General features: G+C 37.7%; 1 protein-coding gene across 2 annotated transcripts; it reads left to right on the forward strand.

Annotated features, from left to right (window-relative positions):
* Positions 1–790: 790 nt before the first annotated feature.
* On the forward strand, positions 791–20,199 carry HDAC10 (histone deacetylase 10). 2 transcript variants are annotated; one of them, XM_068669645.1, is made up of 22 exons: positions 791–888; positions 1,320–1,543; positions 1,805–1,871; positions 2,749–2,883; positions 4,575–4,671; positions 5,346–5,443; positions 5,521–5,625; positions 5,831–5,899; positions 6,563–6,689; positions 7,169–7,234; positions 7,627–7,686; positions 8,063–8,152; positions 9,338–9,444; positions 10,573–10,640; positions 11,153–11,423; positions 12,062–12,152; positions 13,699–13,784; positions 14,280–14,333; positions 16,486–16,570; positions 16,936–17,121; positions 17,760–17,919; positions 18,606–20,199. In XM_068669645.1, exons 3-22 carry the CDS (start codon positions 1,807–1,809, stop codon positions 18,629–18,631), a joined length of 2,046 nt encoding a protein of 681 aa, XP_068525746.1. In that variant the 5' UTR covers positions 791–888; positions 1,320–1,543; positions 1,805–1,806; the 3' UTR covers positions 18,632–20,199. The 2 variants fall into 2 exon arrangements, with proteins under 2 accessions (XP_068525746.1, XP_068525745.1); XM_068669644.1 differs by lacking the exons at positions 791–888; positions 1,320–1,543 and having other exon boundaries at positions 1,736–1,871.
* The last annotated feature ends 462 nt before the right edge of the window (positions 20,200–20,661 follow it).

Genomic DNA, 20,661 nt, shown 5'->3' on the forward strand with positions numbered 1-20,661 from the left:
AGTGCTCTCAGACATAGGGTCTGATTTTTGGGTGGTCCTGTGTGGAGCCAGGATTTGGTCACCATGGTCCTTGTGGGTCTCTTCTGACTAGGGATATTCTGTGATTCCATGATTTTCTATCATGAACTAGAAAACTAGTAGAAAGCTATATTCAAATTATATTGTATAATGAAGTCACTGTTTCGAAAAATGTAGGTTATTCAGAAGCTCAGCTCATTTGATCCTGCTGAGTCTGTGATGGTCTCCACTGGAAAAATGGTAAATATTTAAAGAGCTCTGTCACTGCTTACACACGCCAGCTGCTCCAGAGGGGCGTCTGATGGGGTTCACGTCAGCACAACGTGCAGGCCCCGCAGTGAGCGACCCATTTAAAAGGTGCCAGAGAAACATCGCGGATATTCAGAGGTCCCTTCCAGCCTCAGCCAGCCTGCGACTGTAGTCTGAATTACGGAGGGGTGGACTCTTGTTACTATGTAAAAACAGAGGAATAATTGTGTTAGCTCGAGGGTTACTTGTATATTTATTCCCCTTTACTTGAGAGGAAGCCCTGCTTTGTTTGTTTATTTGCTCTCCTACTTGTTAATGTACTAAAAACTTAATAATACGTGTAGTTGAACGATGTTTGGCATGGAAGTATTGTTCGACCTGTCAGACCTACTTTACGGAGCTCTGGCAAAGCAAAGCAGCCTCGGGGCAAATCTGTCATTTTACACGTTTTAAGGTCTCCTGTTCTACACCAGCGCCGCGTATAGCGGCAGCAAACCATAAAGCAAACCCCTTTTAGGGCTGGGGCGTTTCTTAGCAAATCTTCCGGCGCCTCCGAGGCGGGGGCTGCCCTCGGCCCGCCCCGAAGCCGCCGGAGCCGCGGTGCCCGGGGAGCTGCGGCCGGTGTGTGCGGGGAGGCCGGGGCCGCCCTGTTGGGGGCCGGGGAGCTGCCTGCGGGGCTCCGGGGGCTGCTGGAGGCCGTGTGGGGTGGCCGGGCTTCCCCACACGGAGGGAGGGAAGGAGGGAGGCGGGGAAAGAGGGAGGGAGGGAGGGAGGTGGCGAGGGGCCCAGCGGGCTCGCAGAGCTGGGCTGGCAGAGCCGCCGGCTGCTCCTGGGCTGCGGTGAGGTGGTGCTGCGGTCTGAGCCCTCTTTCTCTGCATCTGGTTTTCATTGTTTTCTTAAATAAATCCCTCTAATGTTTTTTTGTTTGTTTTTTGAAAGAAGCTTTAAACACGGTAAATCGCTGTATTGTGGGATCTACGGTGTATGTAATCGTGTTACTCCGTGGCTTTATACCTGAAGTTTTCACAAATGCCTGTTTTGTTTCATGTCAGCCCTGACAGGTGACTATCCCCACGTAACGCCTGGGAGAAGGCATGCACAGGCCTGACCTCAGCTCCTCTGCAGCCTTCAAAAGGTCCATAGCCTGGGCGAGTGGGGCTTGGAGAGCTTGTGCAACCCCTCACCTGCACCAGAAACACCTCTGCTGAGGCTCTGAGTGTTTGGATAATCGGGAATCCTGCCTGTGCGAGGCCAGCATCCAGATCCCTGCCATCAGGTTTTGCACTCTTGCCTCACCACCCAGTCTTGTCGGGGTTCCTCGTAAAGGATTTTCTTTGATTTCACTTTGTACTTACAAAGTCAAAGTGCAAAATCCTCATACAAGCAGATACGCTGTGTACATGTGTTCTCACTTATTACATTCTCACTTATTATCACGTGTTCTCACTTATTATTACGATATTAAGCTTGTTTTATTGTACGTTTGTTTCAAGCCTGAAATATGCATCTGGGGATTTTTGTTTTGTTCTATCTATAGCAATGGCTTCAGGAACAGCATTGATTTATGATGAGGAAATGACCAGTCATAAACTGCTTTGGGATGAGTAAGTCAATAACGTCCTGTCCTTCTTATGAATAGATTCTTATTAGGCCTTCTAAGAGAAATATCAAGTGAATGAATTCTTTGTAAATGTATTATGAAAAGTAGTGATAGATATACTGTCATTTTCCTAGTAAACTGAAAGTCTATCCTTTTGTAGAAAAACTTTTTTTAAAAATTCTTATTTTGTATCCAGATGCCATAATATTAATCTGAAGTTGGATGTGAGAAGCTGTAGCCATCCAGTCCAGGAGGCCTTAATAAGACAAGTCTTTAGCTTCAAGCATCTGAGTAAACCCATAAATAAAGTATCTCCAAAATAAAAGTATTTTAAGCTAATTAAATTGCTTACAAAGCTGAATATAATTGAATTCAAGGAAAAAAAAATATACAGATATACCTACTTATCTGAAACCTTTTGATTAAATTCAGTTAGAAATGTATATGTGCTGTTTGGTTATATTTATGTGGATGAGACCAGTACTTGTGTTGTGCTTGAAGTAGAAGTCTGCTGTTATCTTCTCTCCCAAACCCATTTCTCCTCGGTTGACCTTCACTGTAACCTACAGTACATTTTCATTTCAGTGTTCTTGTGTCTATAGTAGCCAATGCTACTTTAAGTGATGAGAGAAGAAGCAAAAAATGCTATCGTGCTTCTTTTTATATGAGATTTTATATTATTATTTTTAACGCAATTCCAAGCTGAAAAATATTTAAAGAATTATTTTTTTTTAACTTTTTTTTTTTTTTTTACTCTTACACATCCCTCTGAAGATACTGAATCTTCTCACAATGGGAAGTTAAAAGTTAGGCATTGTTATTAATACTTGTAAGCTGTGCTGATATAGTGCTATAGTAATATGATTATCACTTATTTCTAGTCCTATCTGTGATATCGAAGTGCCAGAAAGACTGTCAGCCTCCTATAAGCAGCTTCAGTTTTACCATCTTGTGGAAAGATGTGTCCATGTGCCTTCCAGAGAAGGAACTGAAGAGGAGATCCTGTTAGTTCACAGGTCTGAAATTTATTTTCATCACCATTCAGGTTAATCCAATGAAATAACAATTGCCATGTCTACCTCCAGATCACCAGATCATATTTTGCTTCATTTGAAAATGGAAGTCTGCTGTAAAACTCAGTGACTTTCAGTAATTTCAATGGCAATGTGTCAGACTTAGAGTTGTACAAACAATATGTGTATATGTATGGTTTAGGTGCTGAAGTGCAAATCTGCTGTTCTGCTAAATCCCCATTCTCAGTCTGTATTCTTGAGCAATGAATGCTGTTTTATATATAGTATTAAAAGTAAGCTTCTAATAAAAATTGGAACAGAACTTTTTTAAAAAAAAAAAAAAAGTGACATTTATTTAGAAGGATGACAACCATCTCTTTTCCCCAAAGATGTGATGGTAACCAGATTCAGCCAAGGGTTTAGATTGCTTGATAAGTTCAGGGTGGTATGGCAGGCCTGATGTTAAGGAGGTCAGGGTCCAAGTCCAGATCAGTGGGGTTCAGGGCTGGTCACAGATAGAACTACTCAACACAACTACAGCGTAGCCAAGAGTGAGAGCCTTCCCTTAAAAGCGGCTCCCAAGGAAGGAGGGGAAGCAGATTCCAGAGCACAATTTTCCTCCTAATATACTTGTTAGAATGCAGTTAGTGCTGTGTACCGATATAATTTATTTTCATAGTATGTATGTTGCTGATTGGGTACTGAAGAGAGTTGATGACTGTACCCAGTTTAGTTGTTTCTTCTAGATTACATGGGACAAATAAATTCACAAAAGTCTTGTTTTGGTTTCCATAGGCAAGCCAAAGATAATAGACCTCTTTCCTTTTTAAAGCGCTTTCAGGTTGAGACAGGTATATAGCTCCTACAAAAATGTTTTGCTTGCATTCACAGTGAGGTATGAGGCTGATGATAAAGTTAAACTAATAATTACACAGACACTCAGGTTCATACTGGTTTATTCCTGTTAACACCTTCATTTTATAGCCATTGTTTAGCTTACTTTCCATTAGGCAGCACTAGTGTTTGTCTCACTTTGTTGTGAAATTCTGCTTGCTTTGGTGTTCCACGTAGGGGAAAGCATCTATGGTCATTGTAATCCTGGCTTAGGACACATCGGAGAGTCGATGCTGTCAGCCTCCATTTCCAGCTCACTACACAACAGCAAGAGAGCAGTGACAGAGATTTGGTGGAATGTTGGTTCTAGTGCCTTAGTACTTACTGCACTCTTGAACTACTGAAAAAAGGAGTTAGTACACACCTGATAAGGGATTCATTCAGATAATCTGTTTTTCATGAACGGAGGAGGACTAGAGTCATAATTCATGTGCTGATGAATGCCAGAATCCTAATTTAGTTCTTATTGGGATGGCATTTTTATGTAGCATGCATTGCAAAACAGATCACTGCATAGTGAATAAGCAGCCTTTTTGTGCTAACAAGACTAAGCCCTTTTGCCACTGGAAAAGGAAGAATAATAATTGTCATATTCTTATGGCATCCAAGAACTCTTGCTTTCATGGTGCTCCCAATTCTCTTCGCTGTATCCTGCAACTGGCGTTCCAGGGTATTGGATGTGTAAAGTCTCACAGACAAGCCCCTTTTAACATATGTTCTGTTTTCATTACATTTTGCATTTAAAGCTATAAGTCGATTTGCTTAATTAAGTGTTGTGTTATTCTCTCTCTCCTCTGCAGTTCAGAACACTTGGAAGTTGCAAAAAGCACACAGACAATGGACGAAGAGGAACTGAAAAGAGTGTCTGGGAATTATGATGCCTTTTTCTTTCATCCGGTGTGTAAATTAAGCTACTTCCCCAATTGGGAGTTGCACGTATTTGTATTGTGGCATCTGTGTGGCAGTTTTCTAAGTAGGGGAACGTTGGCAATAGTTTTTTTTTGCCATCTAAATATATTTGCATGTATTTATGACATTATTGTAATGTCTTTCCAGTTTAGTGTAATGCTGTAATTTAAACTGGTTAAGTGTTCTGTCATCTATTCTGTAATTGTATCATACCAGTATAGCACACTACTCAAGTTTTTTCACTTTGTTACTTAACTACATCACTGTAAGCCATTAGTGGCCTGCAAATTGCATTTTAATAACAGTCACTCTTAAATGCTGTGCTGGGTAATGGAGGGGAAGTCTTTTCTGGTTTGCTTCTGTAAGATTTTGTTCCTTATTTTCAGAGATGCCATGTTAATTCAGTAGAACCAGTCAGTTCAGTATATACATCTCATGTTTCTTACCTCCTCTGGCGAGAACATCCTTTTAAAGGATATGACCATCACAGATGAACCTAGTAGAGAACACATTGGAACTTGTGTTGTAAAATTCTGCTTTTAACTATCTGCTTACAACTTCTGTAGGGTAGAATTATGTCTATTTCCTGTTGGGGTGCAAAGCACGTCATTTGTGATTAGTCTAAAACAGATTGATGCTAACCATGAGATTCTCTTTTTCAGAACACCTACCGCTGTGCCAGACTAGCAGTAGGAGCAACTTTGCAACTAGTGGACTCTGTGATGTTAGGAAAAGTGTGCAATGGAATGGCATTAGTAAGGTAAAAAATATGAGCAAGTCTTTACTTCTTACCAAAATTGCCTTTGTTGTGAGTAATGGTATAAAACTTTGTTTTAGACCTCCAGGTCACCACAGTCAGAGGAATGCAGCTAACGGGTTCTGTTTATTCAACAATGTTGCTATTGCAGCAGAATATGCAAAATTGAAATACAGTCTACAGAGGTAGGTGCATTGACCCTAAAGAAGCTTTTCATTCAGTTATGGCATTTAGATAACCATTTGACATGATACCTTTTTAGATTAATGTTTAGACCTTTCTGTGTGTCACATACCTTTTGGGTTATAAAAACGTATTTATTCATCTGCATTTCCTTTAGATCTAAGTGCTCTGCTTCTGCTGAATGTTTTATTTTACTGATCTTTGTAGAATCCTCATTGTTGACTGGGATGTGCACCACGGGCAAGGAACTCAGTATATATTTGAAGAGGATCCAAGGTTTGAAGGATATTTCATTCTTTATGTTAGCCAGTTAAATATTGCTTGCTTCTGTAGAGTAAGATTCCTTATCTTTCTAAAACTAGAATCTTATAAAATATTGTTCTTGCTATTTTAGTGACTGTTGTTTTTTACTTGTTATCAAGTAGAGGGAAAAACCTGACAGAAATATTTCAATTTATCTTACTGTAAAGAATAACAAACACAAAATGAGCATTATGGCTATCTTAGTTTGCCAGTAGTGATATCTCTCCATATGAGTATTTAGGTAGTATCTCCATTCTTTCTATTCAGGAATCTCTCAGTGTAAATATTCAGGTAGTATTTGGGTAAAACAGATGAGTTTTGTACTGTTTTCTGAAAAAAAAAAAAAAAAAAAAAAAAAACAGAATTAGGTTCTATAAACAAGTCTGCTCTTCTGAAAATGTCCTGTCTTTGATCTGAAGGGAGTGCATACAAGACATTCTAGTGATTATCATAGGTTAATTTTGATATAGGATCTCCTGTACCAACTTCTGCAGTCCAGGCCAGGACTGTTAGAGAAAAAAGGGCAAAGGCTGATTCTGTCTTCATGCTTTCACTCAGTAATTAGGCTAAGTTCAGGACATAAGGTCAGTCGTGGAACCTTTTTGTCAAGTTAAATCTGTTTCTTGTATCTTTCAGTGTTTTGTATTTTTCCTGGCATCGCTATGAACATCAAGAATTCTGGCCATCACTCAAAGAATCTGATTATGATGCTGTAGGTCTGGGAAAAGGAAAAGGCTTTAATATCAATTTGCCTTGGAATAAGGTAAATGTTGCTTACAACACAATAAAGCAAATGCAATAGCTTTATTTCTCATGCATTAGTTAATGCTTTATGAGAAATGCACTGCTTCGCTTGGTTGGCAGATGTTATAGCACAGTGTACCTCATTTCTGTCGGTGGAATGTCTGCAGAGAAACATGGCTCAGAATTTGATTATTTATTTATTTTTAAATGAGGGAGAGACAGACATGCACATTATTTCTTTCTCCAATATCTTACCTATCAAATCAAAAAGTGTTTCAGAAGATCCATCTTTGTTCAGCACAGAACTGAAGCTCATACTTAAGACTAAAAATGCTGGATGTGTATGCACTTAAAATACGTGGAGTTTGTTTTACTCTATCTCATATGGTTGCCTAATCTTTAACTTTTGATACTATCTTTCCCTAAAGTCATGAAGAACCTCAGAAAAATCTGTTATTCCACCAGGAAGATCTGACCTATATTTCTCACATTTTGCAGGTTGGGATGGGAAATTCAGATTACCTTGCTGCATTTTTTCATGTGTTGCTTCCAATGGCTTTTGAGGTACTTTTTTACTGCTCTGTTTTTCGAATAGCAAAACCAAAGGCTATTTCATAAGCACCATTGAATATCTTGTAGAAAGTATCTTGCAGTACTTGCCAGTAGCACAGTTAATATGTAATTTCTACTGGTACGAATGATGTCCTGATCAACATAATAATGTTTACGAAACATTAGTGTTGAAATATTCAGTACAAAGCTCTGCAACTTTTCCATCAAGAATGAAAACAGTCTAAATGGGTAATGTTACTTTTTAATTCAAGTAGAGTATTTGTGTTTATGGTCTGACTGAAATAATTTACGGTCTGGCTGAAATAATAGCTGAATGTGGTTTGGTTGAAATCCAATGCAAAATACAAAAGAATGTGTTAACAGCTATCTCTGTTTTATTACAGTTTGATCCTGAACTGGTTCTTGTTTCCTCTGGATATGATTCAGGAATTGGAGACCCTGAAGTAAGTAACTTGCTGTGGGTTGTGTTGTCAATCATAAAGGTGTTTGTAAAATATTCCTGCATCCTCAATGTCCAGTGACTGCTAGGTGAAATTCACTTATGACCAAGCTAAAAATACATGTATGAGTATTTAAGCTGACCCCAACTCATTAAATACCATGAGACATGTAAAGACAAATTATTCAGGCATAACTACTGCATCATTTTTTGCACCTTTCTTTAAAGCAGTTGGTTCAGCATTTTGTTAAATACAATCAGAAGTGAGTGTTCCAGTATTCTGACTCAGTCTCATGTATTTCAGATTGTCTGTTTTGTTTTTTTTCACCAATGTTTTTGATTCAAGGTTTCATCTCTTACAAATATTTTCTTTGATTTAGGGTCAGATGAATGCCACTCCTGAGGTTTTTGCCCACCTTACCCATCTCCTAATGCAGCTAGCTAATGGAAAGCTATGTGTCATCTTAGAGGTAAAGACTTGAAACTTAACAAAGTCATTGCTTCTTTTTATATCTCTTTGAGAAACAGGAGTACAAAAATGGCAAAGATTTGACAACGCATTTCTTCTGATGCCTAAGAGTTGATTTTTTTAAAACTTAAAACACTGAAATGGAGCATATGGTCATTGTTCCAAAACCACATCCTTAACAGATGTGTTCAGTTCTTGTATGCAGTGACTGTAGTCTGCTGCTCTGGACAATCCCCAGCGTATTAAAATGTATTTAGTGAATAAACTGCATTACCAATTTTTCTGCAATTTTGTCTTATTCCAGAAGGAGTTTAAAAAACCTTTAACATAAATATTCTCTTACTTGTTAACAGAGCTCTTGCTAAACTTGCTTAGATGTTTTTAATCAAAAAAAGCAGGAGATCTTTTTGAAGAGCTCTTTTTTTAAAAAAACAGTTTCCTCATTTTGAGATCTACATTTCTACTCCCCTTTTGCATGTTAGAAAAATGTTAACTTTTCAGGTAAATAACTTTGTGCATTCATTACTGCCAGCAAGGTCTCCAAGACTGAATTGTTTAGGAATTGATTAACTTGACCTCTGCTTTGCTTGACTTGTCTTCTGTCATCCTTTTCTTCAGCAGGTTATTATAGGTACTTCTGTCTGCTAGCTGAAGTGCAGATAAGCACCCCCTCATGATACAGATGATGTGACGGCTCTGCAAGTGGTATGCAGGAAGCAGTCTATCGTCTTCAATTCAGCAGTCTTAAATCTATCTTCAGTTCTTCTCCACTTTCTGACAAATCATCAGGACAGGCATATCTTAGAAGTGTCAGGCTGTGGGAGATTTCCCTCGTGCAGACATTTTAGAGGACAGCAATAATATTTATCTTCTAAGAAGTCTTCCATAAGAATTGTAGAAAGTGGCAAGCTGTGGAGATGAGTGCAAGAAAATATTTTGTTAGGGTTTTCAGGGCATCTGTTTTACAAAATTGAACCATGATAAAGTGAGTTGAGTCATGGGATGCCCGTGGTCCAGCAAGTAGCCTCTTTGTAATTTTCATTATGCAAATGACTTAAATGTCTTTGCATATAATCTTCATTTATGTGAATTCAGATATATTTCGAAAGTTTATTTATTTCCTGTGATGAGTTTCAGATTTCACAACTACTTGTTCCTTATGTGGCACAAAATACTTCTTTTCTAGGGTGGATACCACCTGAAGTCCTTGTCTGAATCAGTCTGCATGACTGTAAAAACTTTGCTTAGAGATCCTATACCTCAAGTAACTGGAGAGATGGCCCCTTGCCTAAGGTAAGCATGTGAATAATTTTAGACTAGCCCATGTGTTTATCAACGAGACTGAAAATATGCATGCTTTGAACACTTTGCTGACACAAGGTTTTATATGATGCTTTATAATACATAATTTTCTGCTTTGAATAACTTGCTTTCTGAGAAAGTCATCCAAGATGCAGTTTTGCATACTTCTGTTTCTGAAATGATTTCGAGTTTCAAGAAGTTCTTAATGACATACATAATTTTATGCTATTTATCCTTGGGCCTTGTTACCCTGCAGAGATCTTTCTCAGTGCTGAGACAGTCCTGCTGTAATCAAGGCAATGCCAGTTAGTAACACCCAGTATTTTGGAAAGTATGTAATTTCAGAGATTAGTTCTTCAGACTCCAGGACCACTTGATGCTCCCAGTGCATCCCATAGTACTTGGAGCACCTCTTTTTTTTTCTCTTCTATGAATTATAATATACCAGGTTGCTATCATCCTAGATAATAAAGAGTTGATCACTTATTCACCCATTATATCAGTCCAGCACCTGAACACCTTACAGATAATCTCCACCTATACGGAATATGTCCCGGAATTCCCGTGACGTGAATTATGTTTGTATGACAGGTAGCTTAAAAGGGCCCTTTGCCTGTAGTGCTAACAGTGGTAGTAAAAAAAGAGTTCAAGAACAGCAAGGAATGTGATTTACTTGTTTTCTGCCCCCCTTTCAGTATTTCTGAACAGGTAGTTTAGCTTTTGGGTGAATTTAACTACATCTGTACATTCTGTAATCTCTGATGAGAAGATAAAATCTCTGACAGAGCAGAGAAAGACACAAAATCCTGCTTCTCCTGAAGTCAGGGACAGCTGTGCTTCATCCAGCAGCAGTCAGGATTTCACTCAGTATGTGTAAATGCATTTACTTAAAAGGCACATAACTGCACATGTTCTTCACTTTCTTTATATGACTCTTGAATCTAATCTTTCCAGAAAATCTGGCTATCAACTCTCATTCTCTTTAATTTTCTGTTCTGTGTTTTTGGAATAGACCAGATCTTGTTCATTTTCAGTTATGTGTTTTGTTTTCCATTGAGCTAAATTGTGTTTCCTGTACTTTCATCGCTGCTGATACTGTAAAACCTGTTTCTCTTTTAGTGCTATTGAATCTATTCAGAATGTGAGAGCAGCACACAAACCCTACTGGAAATGGTTGATGTATGAAGGTAATTAAATGTGATTGGTAAATTAAATCATACAGAAATCCAAAATGATTATTTTCTCTGGTTTAAATGAATTGAACTACCAGTGATTTGTCTAATGACTGGTGAAGCACTGTGGGGCTTCATACCGGGCCGAGCCCTCAACTGGTCTGAAAAAAAAATAAATGAATTTTGTTAACTGATGAAGCTGTCAAACATCACTCCAAAAAGTAGTGCTTTAATATCTTTGTTTGAGTATGCTGTTTTCTGTCTGGAGAGGAAAATGGAGGTAAGATTTATTATTATTGTCTGTGACCTGTCCTTACATTAAAAAGAAATGTAGCATTGTTGAAAAAAAAACATCTGTGGCAGGAAACATTGTAGTTAGTGCATGGAAGTAAGTATGCACACTTTGAGCATAGGTGTACCTTGTTTTGTAAATAAATGTAAGTAAATATTAACACCCTGCTCCAAAAGAAATACATGTGAAACCCTTCTTTTTTCTTTTTTCTTTTTTCTTTTTTTTTTCCCTCTAGACACATCATTTTTGCATAATTTGAGCACCAAATCACACTTACCAAAGAAGACTAACACAAATCCCTCTGCAGACCATGAGGATAAGATAAATAACAACAACGAAGCTGCCAAAGTAGAAAGATTTCTGGAATTGCACATGAGAAATATTCTATTTCCAGTGCCTCCCATCAGAACAGCAACAACTCAGTCAAAAGCTTCAGCATACTCGCTCCCAACACCTGTTTGCGTGGTGAAGGAAATGGACAAAAATGAAGTAGAAGCTCTTGCCAGGTTGGTACTATTTATTTAATTTCCAGCATGAGTGTAAGGATGAGAGGTCTTGGTACAGACTGTCGTCTAGTTTTGTCTCTGCCATGGTGTTTCTGGCCTCAGTCTCTTCAGTCATAACCAGAATTACTTTGAAAAATGAAGAAATCGGTGTTCGTTACCAATCATATCCTTAAAGTCCTTTATAAAACTAATCAGAATAGTTGAGAGAAAATTATTTCAAGAGAGAACAGTGCGAATGTGTTCATATAAAAAGAGGTTTTGTTAGGAAGACTCCTTAAAGCTCTGTGTTCACTTTTAGCTGAAAAAAACGACCACCAGACTGGTCTTATTTGAGAAGCTCAATTTTTATTTTTATTTTTAACTTAGTAAGTCTAATTCTGACAGAATTCTATTTCATGAGTATCATCAGGCATTTTTTGTTTTCTTTCCAATGCAGAATGGAAACAGGTTTAGGGAGCTTGAGATTGTCAGGCAAGAGTGTTGTCATCTTCCTGCTAGGTCTTTGAGACTGAATGTGAAGCAGCATCTGTACAAAGTGTACCCTGTTAGCAGTAACTGCAAAGTACTGTTAGACAGTGTCCTCTTCAAAAGCATTATTTCCCCTAAGCTACTTTTTCTCCATATAATTTATTTTACAGTGACTTTTATGCAGACCTTGTGAAAGAAGACAAAACCTCGCACTCTCTTGGCAGTATGTTGGCCATCCTAGATAAAATACTAAAGAAGGAGGTAATGATAATTTGCTTAATCCTGGGGACTGGAGGAGGGGGTGTATTCCTCTGATTCCTGCTTCTACACTGTCATCTGGATGTTAGTTACTATGTAATTCATAACCCCACTAACATCATGCTGACCATGCTAGATAGCAGGAGTGAGTATGCAACATGAGAAAGCATTTAGGAATAGTTGTTAACCTCAAAACATTGTTCTAATTATCTTTGGGCCAAGATATTGTCCAGCTTTGCTGCAGTCACAACTTATGAGACAGAAAGAACTTTCTCATCGTTTTCAGACATGTACAGGTGAGCCCTGGAAGAGTTCACTCTTCCAGTTTGCTGGAGGCAGAAGGCTGCTCACCAGTGAGCAGCAGCAAGAAAGCAGAGCAAGAGATCTCAATTTTTTTCCTGTCTGAATGCACAAAGTTTTGCCTTCAGTCTTTAGAAGAGAGTTTACTTCTGCATCACCCTGGATTTTAAGATGCCATTCTACACAAAGCTGTACACCCCTACCATTATATATACACAGTAATTTACTCTGTCATTTGTTTTCCTGCCCCTTCCCCCTGATCACTTTGATGGTATGGTTTACAACACCAGTGTGTGCTATGACTCTAAACAGAGTAATTCCAATTCAGTACTCTGATTCTTGCAGGGTCAGGAAGGAAGATAAGGCAGGCTTAGAGGTTGCAAGTTTGTATTTATATTTAAATATTTTGAGAAACAGAGAGAAAAAAAATTGAAGTTAAAAAAAAATACAAGATTTTTATTATGTCGTAATAAGTCAGTCTTTCTCTGAATGACAAACCCTCTTTAAAGTATTAAGCCAGTGAGGAAGACTTACCTGTCAGAATGGCCTCTTTCTTATAGGCCTTCTTCCTGCTGTTGTTAGTCATGACTGTAAATTTCAGGGACAAATTTCTGCACATGTCTCTAGGAGAGTCTATAAATAGATGCGAAAAATTACCGGTAAAAGGAAATAGAACTTGTCATGAGTTGCAGATGCAAAGCTGAGCTCGTTGTGATGACAGATACAAAGAGGGAGAGCATGCATTATCTTTTTGCTTACCTTCCATGTAGAGTTCAAAGCACTACGGAATGCAAATGAACACTTCAAGGTTGATGGAATAATACTGTCATTGTGGTTCCAGAAAGGAATAGCTTGTGTAGGTTAAAGGAAGAGTCAGAGTTCAGGGATAGCCTCCTTTTCCTTGTCTGTTTTTCAGGTATAGTTTGCCTACTGGCCAAGTGAGTGTGTCCAATCCACAGACTAATGAGAGAAACAGTAAAGATGACCTTCCCCTGCAAAAGCTTTTTTCTGCAGTAGCTTTTCAGCATAGCACCATACTTCTGAAATAATACAACAGCTCTTGGCATAATGATCAAATATGGCCTATTTGTTGAAAATGAATTACTAACCTCTTAACCTCAGGATCCCTTTCACACAGCTTTGTTTGAGTGATACATATTAACTGAGTAAAATTACAGTTGCGAGAAATAAGGAATAGCGTGATCTTCTGCAGCATTAATTATTTCTGAATAACAAATGTATTTTGCAGGTATGCAATGGAATTGTGGATTCACCCACAGCTTCTGCTTCAGTTGGTGTAGCACTAAGATACTCTGTTCATTATGGATTTCAAAGGTGAATTTGAATCTTTTGCATTTGGTACCCTTAGGCAAAGTGTTAAAGTAAGATAAAAGGGTATGAAACATGGAAAGTTGCCTTTGAAAAGCTTAATTTTGGAACAAATAACTTCTCCATGTGCTTAGCATTTTCAATCGGCTGTACAGACAGTGTTGTATATGCCAGCAAAAACCTCATGTTACCAAAGGCAAAACATTTTTAAGGATGACTGTTGTTTCTGTCTTGTTTTCTTTGCCAGATTTCAACTCTATTTGCCCTGAGGGCTTTTTGTTTTTTTTTTTTCCTACCCATAGGACTGGTGGGAGAGTTCCCTTGAGCTCATAAATTTGTTTTCTTTTTACTTCTAATGAACCAAATTCAGAAACAATGTACATTCTGTTTTATGTCTAATCTACATGTAAACTCTTTAAATAAATTGCACTAATTGGGGAAAAAAAAAATTACTTGCAGATGTAAATATACGTATACATGATTTTCCTTTGTGTTCTACAGAGTGCTTTGCGTATTTGTTGGAGACATGCAGATCATACCAAACACAGAAGATGGGTGAGGTTTCTCTTTACTTTAAGGAGTCAAATCCCTTAAGTTCTGTAAATGTTCGTAAGTGTCCATATGTTTGATGAAATCTGCACTAAGGAATCAGTCATGAGCTGATTTTCATTCAAGTTTAACCTGAAACAAAATACAAAGAATCCCAAAATATATCTCTAGGACAAACTTCTATCTCTAAATGATGCTATGTGAGTTTTAATAGCAGGTTTAAAGTATAATCCTTCTATATCAATCACAATTTGGATTTTTACTGAAAATGTAATATTGAAAGTACAAAGTAATAAAGAAGGCAAGTATTTAAAAGGGAATTTTAAAGTGGTAAGTTGAGATATGAGAGAAATATAAATGATATTAAAATCACTGATAGCATGAAAGCATGTATGATCAAACTAAAATCACCAATATGAGATATGCTATTACAGATATACAGACTTTGGTCTAAATTTACCTGCTTGTGAACCACACGATTGGATTGATCAGGATCTGTTTTAGCCCTGCAGTAATTGCAAGAGGCACGTAGAATCATAGAATCATTAAGGTTGGAAAAGATCAGCAAGATCATCAGGTCCAACTTTCCACTACCAGCAGTATTACCCACTAAACTGTGTCCTTAAATACCATGTCCAACATTTCCTTAAACACCCCCAGGGACGGTGACTCCACCATCTCCCAGGATGAATGCTCTATGAGCATTTTCTTAGTCTGTATTAATTAAATCAGGAGTCAAGCTCTGTGCAGGAACCTCTTAGTTAAACATACAGCTCTATCCATTCAGCAAAAAGGAGAATGTGAAATTCACTGTTGACAGTTTTCAGCTAAGCAACATTGATTTCACATGTGGATTATGTCCCTGTTGGAGATACTCCTGTAAATGTGTACAGTCAAATTAAATCAGTCTGGGAATACCCATATAAATCATGCTGTAATTCATGGTGTTTTTTTTTTTTTTTCATTTGTTATCTTTTAAAAATTGCCTTCTTTAGGAAAAGAGAACAAGGATGTGACTAGTAGTTGTAAAGAGAAGTAAAATAAGGAAGGAATAAAATCACGCAGCAAATAAGCAACTTTCACAAATACAATAAATCTAATAAAATTCCAATGATATCATGAACTGCTTCTGTTCCTTTTCAAGAGCAAAAATACAGTAGTCCTAACTGAATTATCTAGATTCACTTTTTTAATAATTTAAAGAAGCCCTAATAAAACCAGACCCATTTCTTCCATGCCTCAAATCTTGTATAGCCATCTACACATCACTAAGTGGGTGTATGACACTATAGAATCAGCTTAGTACATTTTATATTCAAAACTTACTAATAAACAGTTTGCATATGTTGCAAACTACGTGTTTGTTGTTTGTTTTGTCTTAGTGTTTCAGCATTATGGTTTCTGAAAACGTGGAGATTATGAGAGGGAATGGTAACAGGCATTTAACATACAGCAGTTTAAATTATGACCCAGCATAGCATTAGGACATGGCAGATAGTGTGCTGCAAAGCCACAGTCCTTAAACTTCCCTCTTTCTGATGTTGTGTCATCTGCTTCTTTAAAAATCCCATGCCTGTCTCTCTCATAGACTTTTCATTTGCTGCTTCAGATGAAAAAAAAAAACATAACAAGCAACACTTCCACCCCAAAGAAAAAGCACAAAAAGGAAAAGTTCAGTTGGTCTCAAATAAAGAGATCAGATGGAAAGCCAAAACCATGAGTTTTGCAACAAAAACCTAGCACACAGTTATGGTGCTGATGCTTAGCATAAGGGTAGGGTCTGAGAACAAAAAAGCAAAATAACTTGGTTCTTCATATACATTAAAATATGTGCTGTGTAATTTCAGAGTTGGGTGTGCTTGTGCTGAATTCTTTATTGACAGTCATCTTTATTTATCTATATCTTTTTTTGCCAATTCCTCTTCTTTTTAAAAGTGATTGCTTGTAGTCTTTAATACTTTTTAAAAGTATTTTTTAATATCTTGAAAAAGGTATGATTTCAATTTTAATTGGTGCTTACATGATAGCACATAATAATGCAAATAATTATTTGCTCTTGAGATATGACTTAGTATTTAAGGAACGATGGAAGAAGGGAGATATTTTTATCTCACTGGAAGTTGTTGGTGAAGTACTGAGATGTGGCTTTTGATTACAGAAATGTACTTGTGATAAATATTTGCGAGAAAGAACAATCTGGAACGATGAGCTCTAAACATTTTATTTCTCTGAACTGGAAAGAGGTAAGATTCACTTTCTGGAAACAACATAAGATAAAAACTTTTTTATAACAGAATATATTTACAAATTCATAAAATGGCACTGAGAATTACTGCTCTCTCTAATTTGGACCTTTGAACATATTTCCTTTTTTGACCTTTCCATGGTGCTACTCCTTAACAGACCTTTAGGGTGTATTAGAACGCATAGGTTTGAGGAAATGTTCGATGGCTACTGTATTTTATCTTCAAGAAGGCAGAGTTACCATGCAAAAAAAAAAAAAAAGAAAGGAAAAAAAGCTTTTTGAGGTGCATGTTATGTTTTTTTATCCTCTCTGGGAATTTGGGGCTTTACATTTGTGCTAAACTGTTTCTCATTGCTGTTAAAGGATGCTGACAGGAGTGACTTCTTTTCTGCTGTACTTGGATTCATTCTTCCTGTAGCATATAGTTATCAACCCGATTTGATAGTAATAGCTGTTGGACCAAACAGGAGCATCGGAATAAGTGGAATTTCTCTTCTTTTTGGTTTACTACAAGGACTAGCAGAATCTCGAATTCTTGCAGTGATTGAGGTAAGAAGTGGTGCTGAGCCATGGTACTTCAAAGTGAGCAGTGCAGAACCCAAATCAAGCAGCAGCATGGCTGCTGTGTACTGCCTCGAGCTGCTCAGTTGAAAATACTGGCTGGTTGGTACCTCTGAGCTCATTACAGAAACAGTCCAAGTTCCTCTCTGGCCGGAGAAGAAAGGCAGACACAGACAAACACCAAGGTGTAGGCAGCCTGTGTGATTGAGAAGCTGAGGCATAAATGCAAGGCCTGAACTCGTGGTTATGTCTGTACAGAATAGACACTGTTGTGACAGTTTGCCTCAGTTTGTAGATTAGCTTCCCTTTCCATGTTAAGTGCCAGTGAGCATGTCTTCTGTGAACTTGTTTCATCTCTTGAAGTCAGCTTACGCTCTCTGTCTATGCAGCATCTTGTGACTATAACACAGTTTCTCTGTGTGTCCTGTGAAACAGTAATTTCTGGTTGCTTTTGTGCTTTCTAGTTCTTTATTGGGAAACAGTGAATAATTCACTACACGATTTTATTTTAAGCTGTTCCCCAGTAACTCTCCAACTTAGAAAAGCTGGTTTGAAACTCTGTCAGGTATTACTAGAATGAAGAAAGTTTGTATTGAAAGGGTATTTTCCATTTTCTTCTTAAACAGGACACAGACTTAAATCTAATTCAAAATGTAGCCAAAGCACTAGCAGGTGCTTCTGTGTCTCACTCTGGAGCTTACGTACCTCCTACCCAAGAAAAAGTACATAAAATAAAAATATTAAAAGACCGGCTTCAGCAGGACTGGAAAATGCTTCAGTGCTCAGGTAAGTCATCTGTAGTTCTTATTAATATATATGTTTTTAAAGAGATGACAAAGTACAACCGGTTTCTCTTAAGTCAGTGGGACATTGAAGTCAGTGGGAGCACATTGATCTGATGTGAGCAGTGTGAAACTAGGAGTGCCTTTGATTCTGCCCATTGAGACAGAAGGCACTGAATTCCATAGCATAGGAACTCCCTTGGGAACTCTGAATGTTGTTACTCCAAAATTTTATATTATTTATCCTGACATAAAACTATCAAAATACGTGTTTAAAGCATGGTTAATAAGATATACACTGGCTCTGATTGCTAATGTGTTTTCTGAATACAATGTAGAATCAGGTAACATTTTGAAATAACTGGAAATAATTTTGATTAAGTCAATGATTAGTTGTGCTTAAAGGACGTTCGCAAGCAGTTGAAAAGCAGGTATGCCAATTGTAAAGGAATCAAATTAGGCAGGTATTAGGCAAACAAATTTCTGTTGAATGGTCTTTTTTTTAAAGAAGAAAATTCATAAATTTAAGCAATAGTAAAGGTGGGCATCTCTGAAAGAAAGAGCTCTGCTTGCTTTCAGAAGAAATGGCCAGGAGCAGTGGTCTGGTTCTAATAAAAGTGTTCTTATCAACTTGGGAATAGTGGTATGAGCTCGATTAATAACTGTTAATCTTATTTTTGTTCTTTTCAGTGAAGGATGGGATTTCAAGTAATTGACTTCAATTTAGAACCGCATTACCCAACAGAAGAAAATGCGTTTAATTTTGCCTTTTAAATCATCAGGAAAAAAAGACGGTTGATCTCTAAACAGAGTAAGAACTATTCACAATTGCCTACTGTTTTTAAAATCCTTAAAATTCACAATTTCAACTAGAGCATTGTGCTTGTAAATTCTATACCGGCACCAATTATGCAAGACTGACACTTGAAGCCTACCTACTCCCATGCTACATTACTACAAATTGGAACCTGTGTCATTTGTTACTGCAAAGTCTGATTGCACATGCAGTAGCTTGACTGCATGAATGCTAAAGTAGTCCAGAAGACAGGAATCTGAAATGAGTAATCGTACAAGCCAAACACTCCAAAATTACTCAACATAACATCAAAATGCTTGCACTGCAGCCACTACCATTGTTTCATTGGAATGGAATTTTAAATTTAACAACGAGTCCTTTAGATTCATGAATTTTTCCTATGACTTTTTAAGGATTCACCAAATCTGTTCTTTAATTTAAAGTCTGTTCTTTAATTTCTCTGGTCAGTCAATTGCAGGAAGTTAAGAAAAGCAGCTGAACAGCTATAGTTTCCTAGATCATACTTTGTGGTTGAGACTAAATTTAATTTCCTGAACTATATAAGGCATGTGGAAAAAAATATTTTGCACATATAAAATTACAAATACATAATTGAATAAAGCAGTGTAAAGATTAAAATAAAGTTTACAACTTGTATACGTACTGTAAATATTCTGTGGAAAGGGGACTTCATTTTACCCTCATTTCAAATGCATATTTTCTATATATAGAAAATAAAAAGCAATACCCCATCCCCCATTTTGGTAGTGGCATAGGGGTAACATCATGTGAATACTCAAAATTATTGCCTCAGGAAGTTTATTTAGCCATAATGTGTCTTGTTTTCCAGCATTTCAGATACATTTTTGTACTCATGTTCAGGAGCATTTTTCTGTGATTGTAACTTCAATAATGTAAACTTGAATATAATTTGAATAATTAGGTCAGTCTTCACAGTCCTGTTTTTAGAACCATTCCAAGTGACGCTCTTGTAGTTCACACTGGTTTTTCAGTTATGCTGAAGGGGAAATGACATTTAATCCTTGAAAATTTTTGAAACGGAAATTATTTCAGAAGAGACTAAAATGTATGTCAAACGTTTTCACGAGAGGAAGCTGAAGAACACAAGATGTTCAGTTTCAGTTCAGAACTTCTTTAAAATAAACTGAAGTTCTTTTTGGAGTTCGAAGTCACTCTAAACTGAAGTCTGAATTAGGTTATGATATGTCAAAATGGGTTAGGTGAGCATCTGGCTATCTTGGGCTTCAAAAACTTTTAAAAAACAAAAGCATTGTAAGTGTATTCTTCCTTCCACTCCCCTGGAAAAGAAAAACTGGGGTAATTCAGCATTTCTGAGGAAAAAGCATTTTTCTCAACTGCTTTCGTTAAGTCTTGAATTTCTATTGTCAGTCATGAGTGTTGTATTTTGTTACATGTATATTTTTAAGATGTTGATCAGATTTAATAAAACATGAATTAAAGGGCAAACCTGTGTATTTTTATAGACCTGGGCTGCCACTATTGCTAGAAAGCTGCGCTTAGAGTCACTGCGTTCCGTGGCAGGGCCCAGACCCCAGCTAACCCCCATTGTCCCATGGTGAACTAGTGACAGGACCAGAGGGAATGGCCTCAAGTTGCGCCAGGGGAGGTTCAGGTTGGAAATGAGGAGACATTTCTGCTCAGAAAGAGCAGTCAGGCGTTGGGACGGGTGGGGAGGTGGTGGGGTCACTGTTCCTGGGGGTGTTCAAGGAGAGGTTGGCCGTGGTGCTTGGGGACGTGGTTTAGTGGGTGACACTGGTGGTAGGGGGACAGTTGGACCATGTGATCTTGGAGGACTTTTCCAATCTAAATGATTCTATGATTCCTCCTGGGGGTGCAACCGCCCGGGGGGTCCGGCAGGAGCGGGGAAAGCAGCGCAGAGCCCCCCAAACAACCCCCGTGCGGGGCGGT

Source organism: Anas acuta, chromosome 1 (genome assembly GCF_963932015.1).
Source record: "Anas acuta chromosome 1, bAnaAcu1.1, whole genome shotgun sequence".
In the NCBI taxonomy this organism is placed as follows: Eukaryota; Metazoa; Chordata; class Aves; order Anseriformes; family Anatidae; genus Anas; species Anas acuta.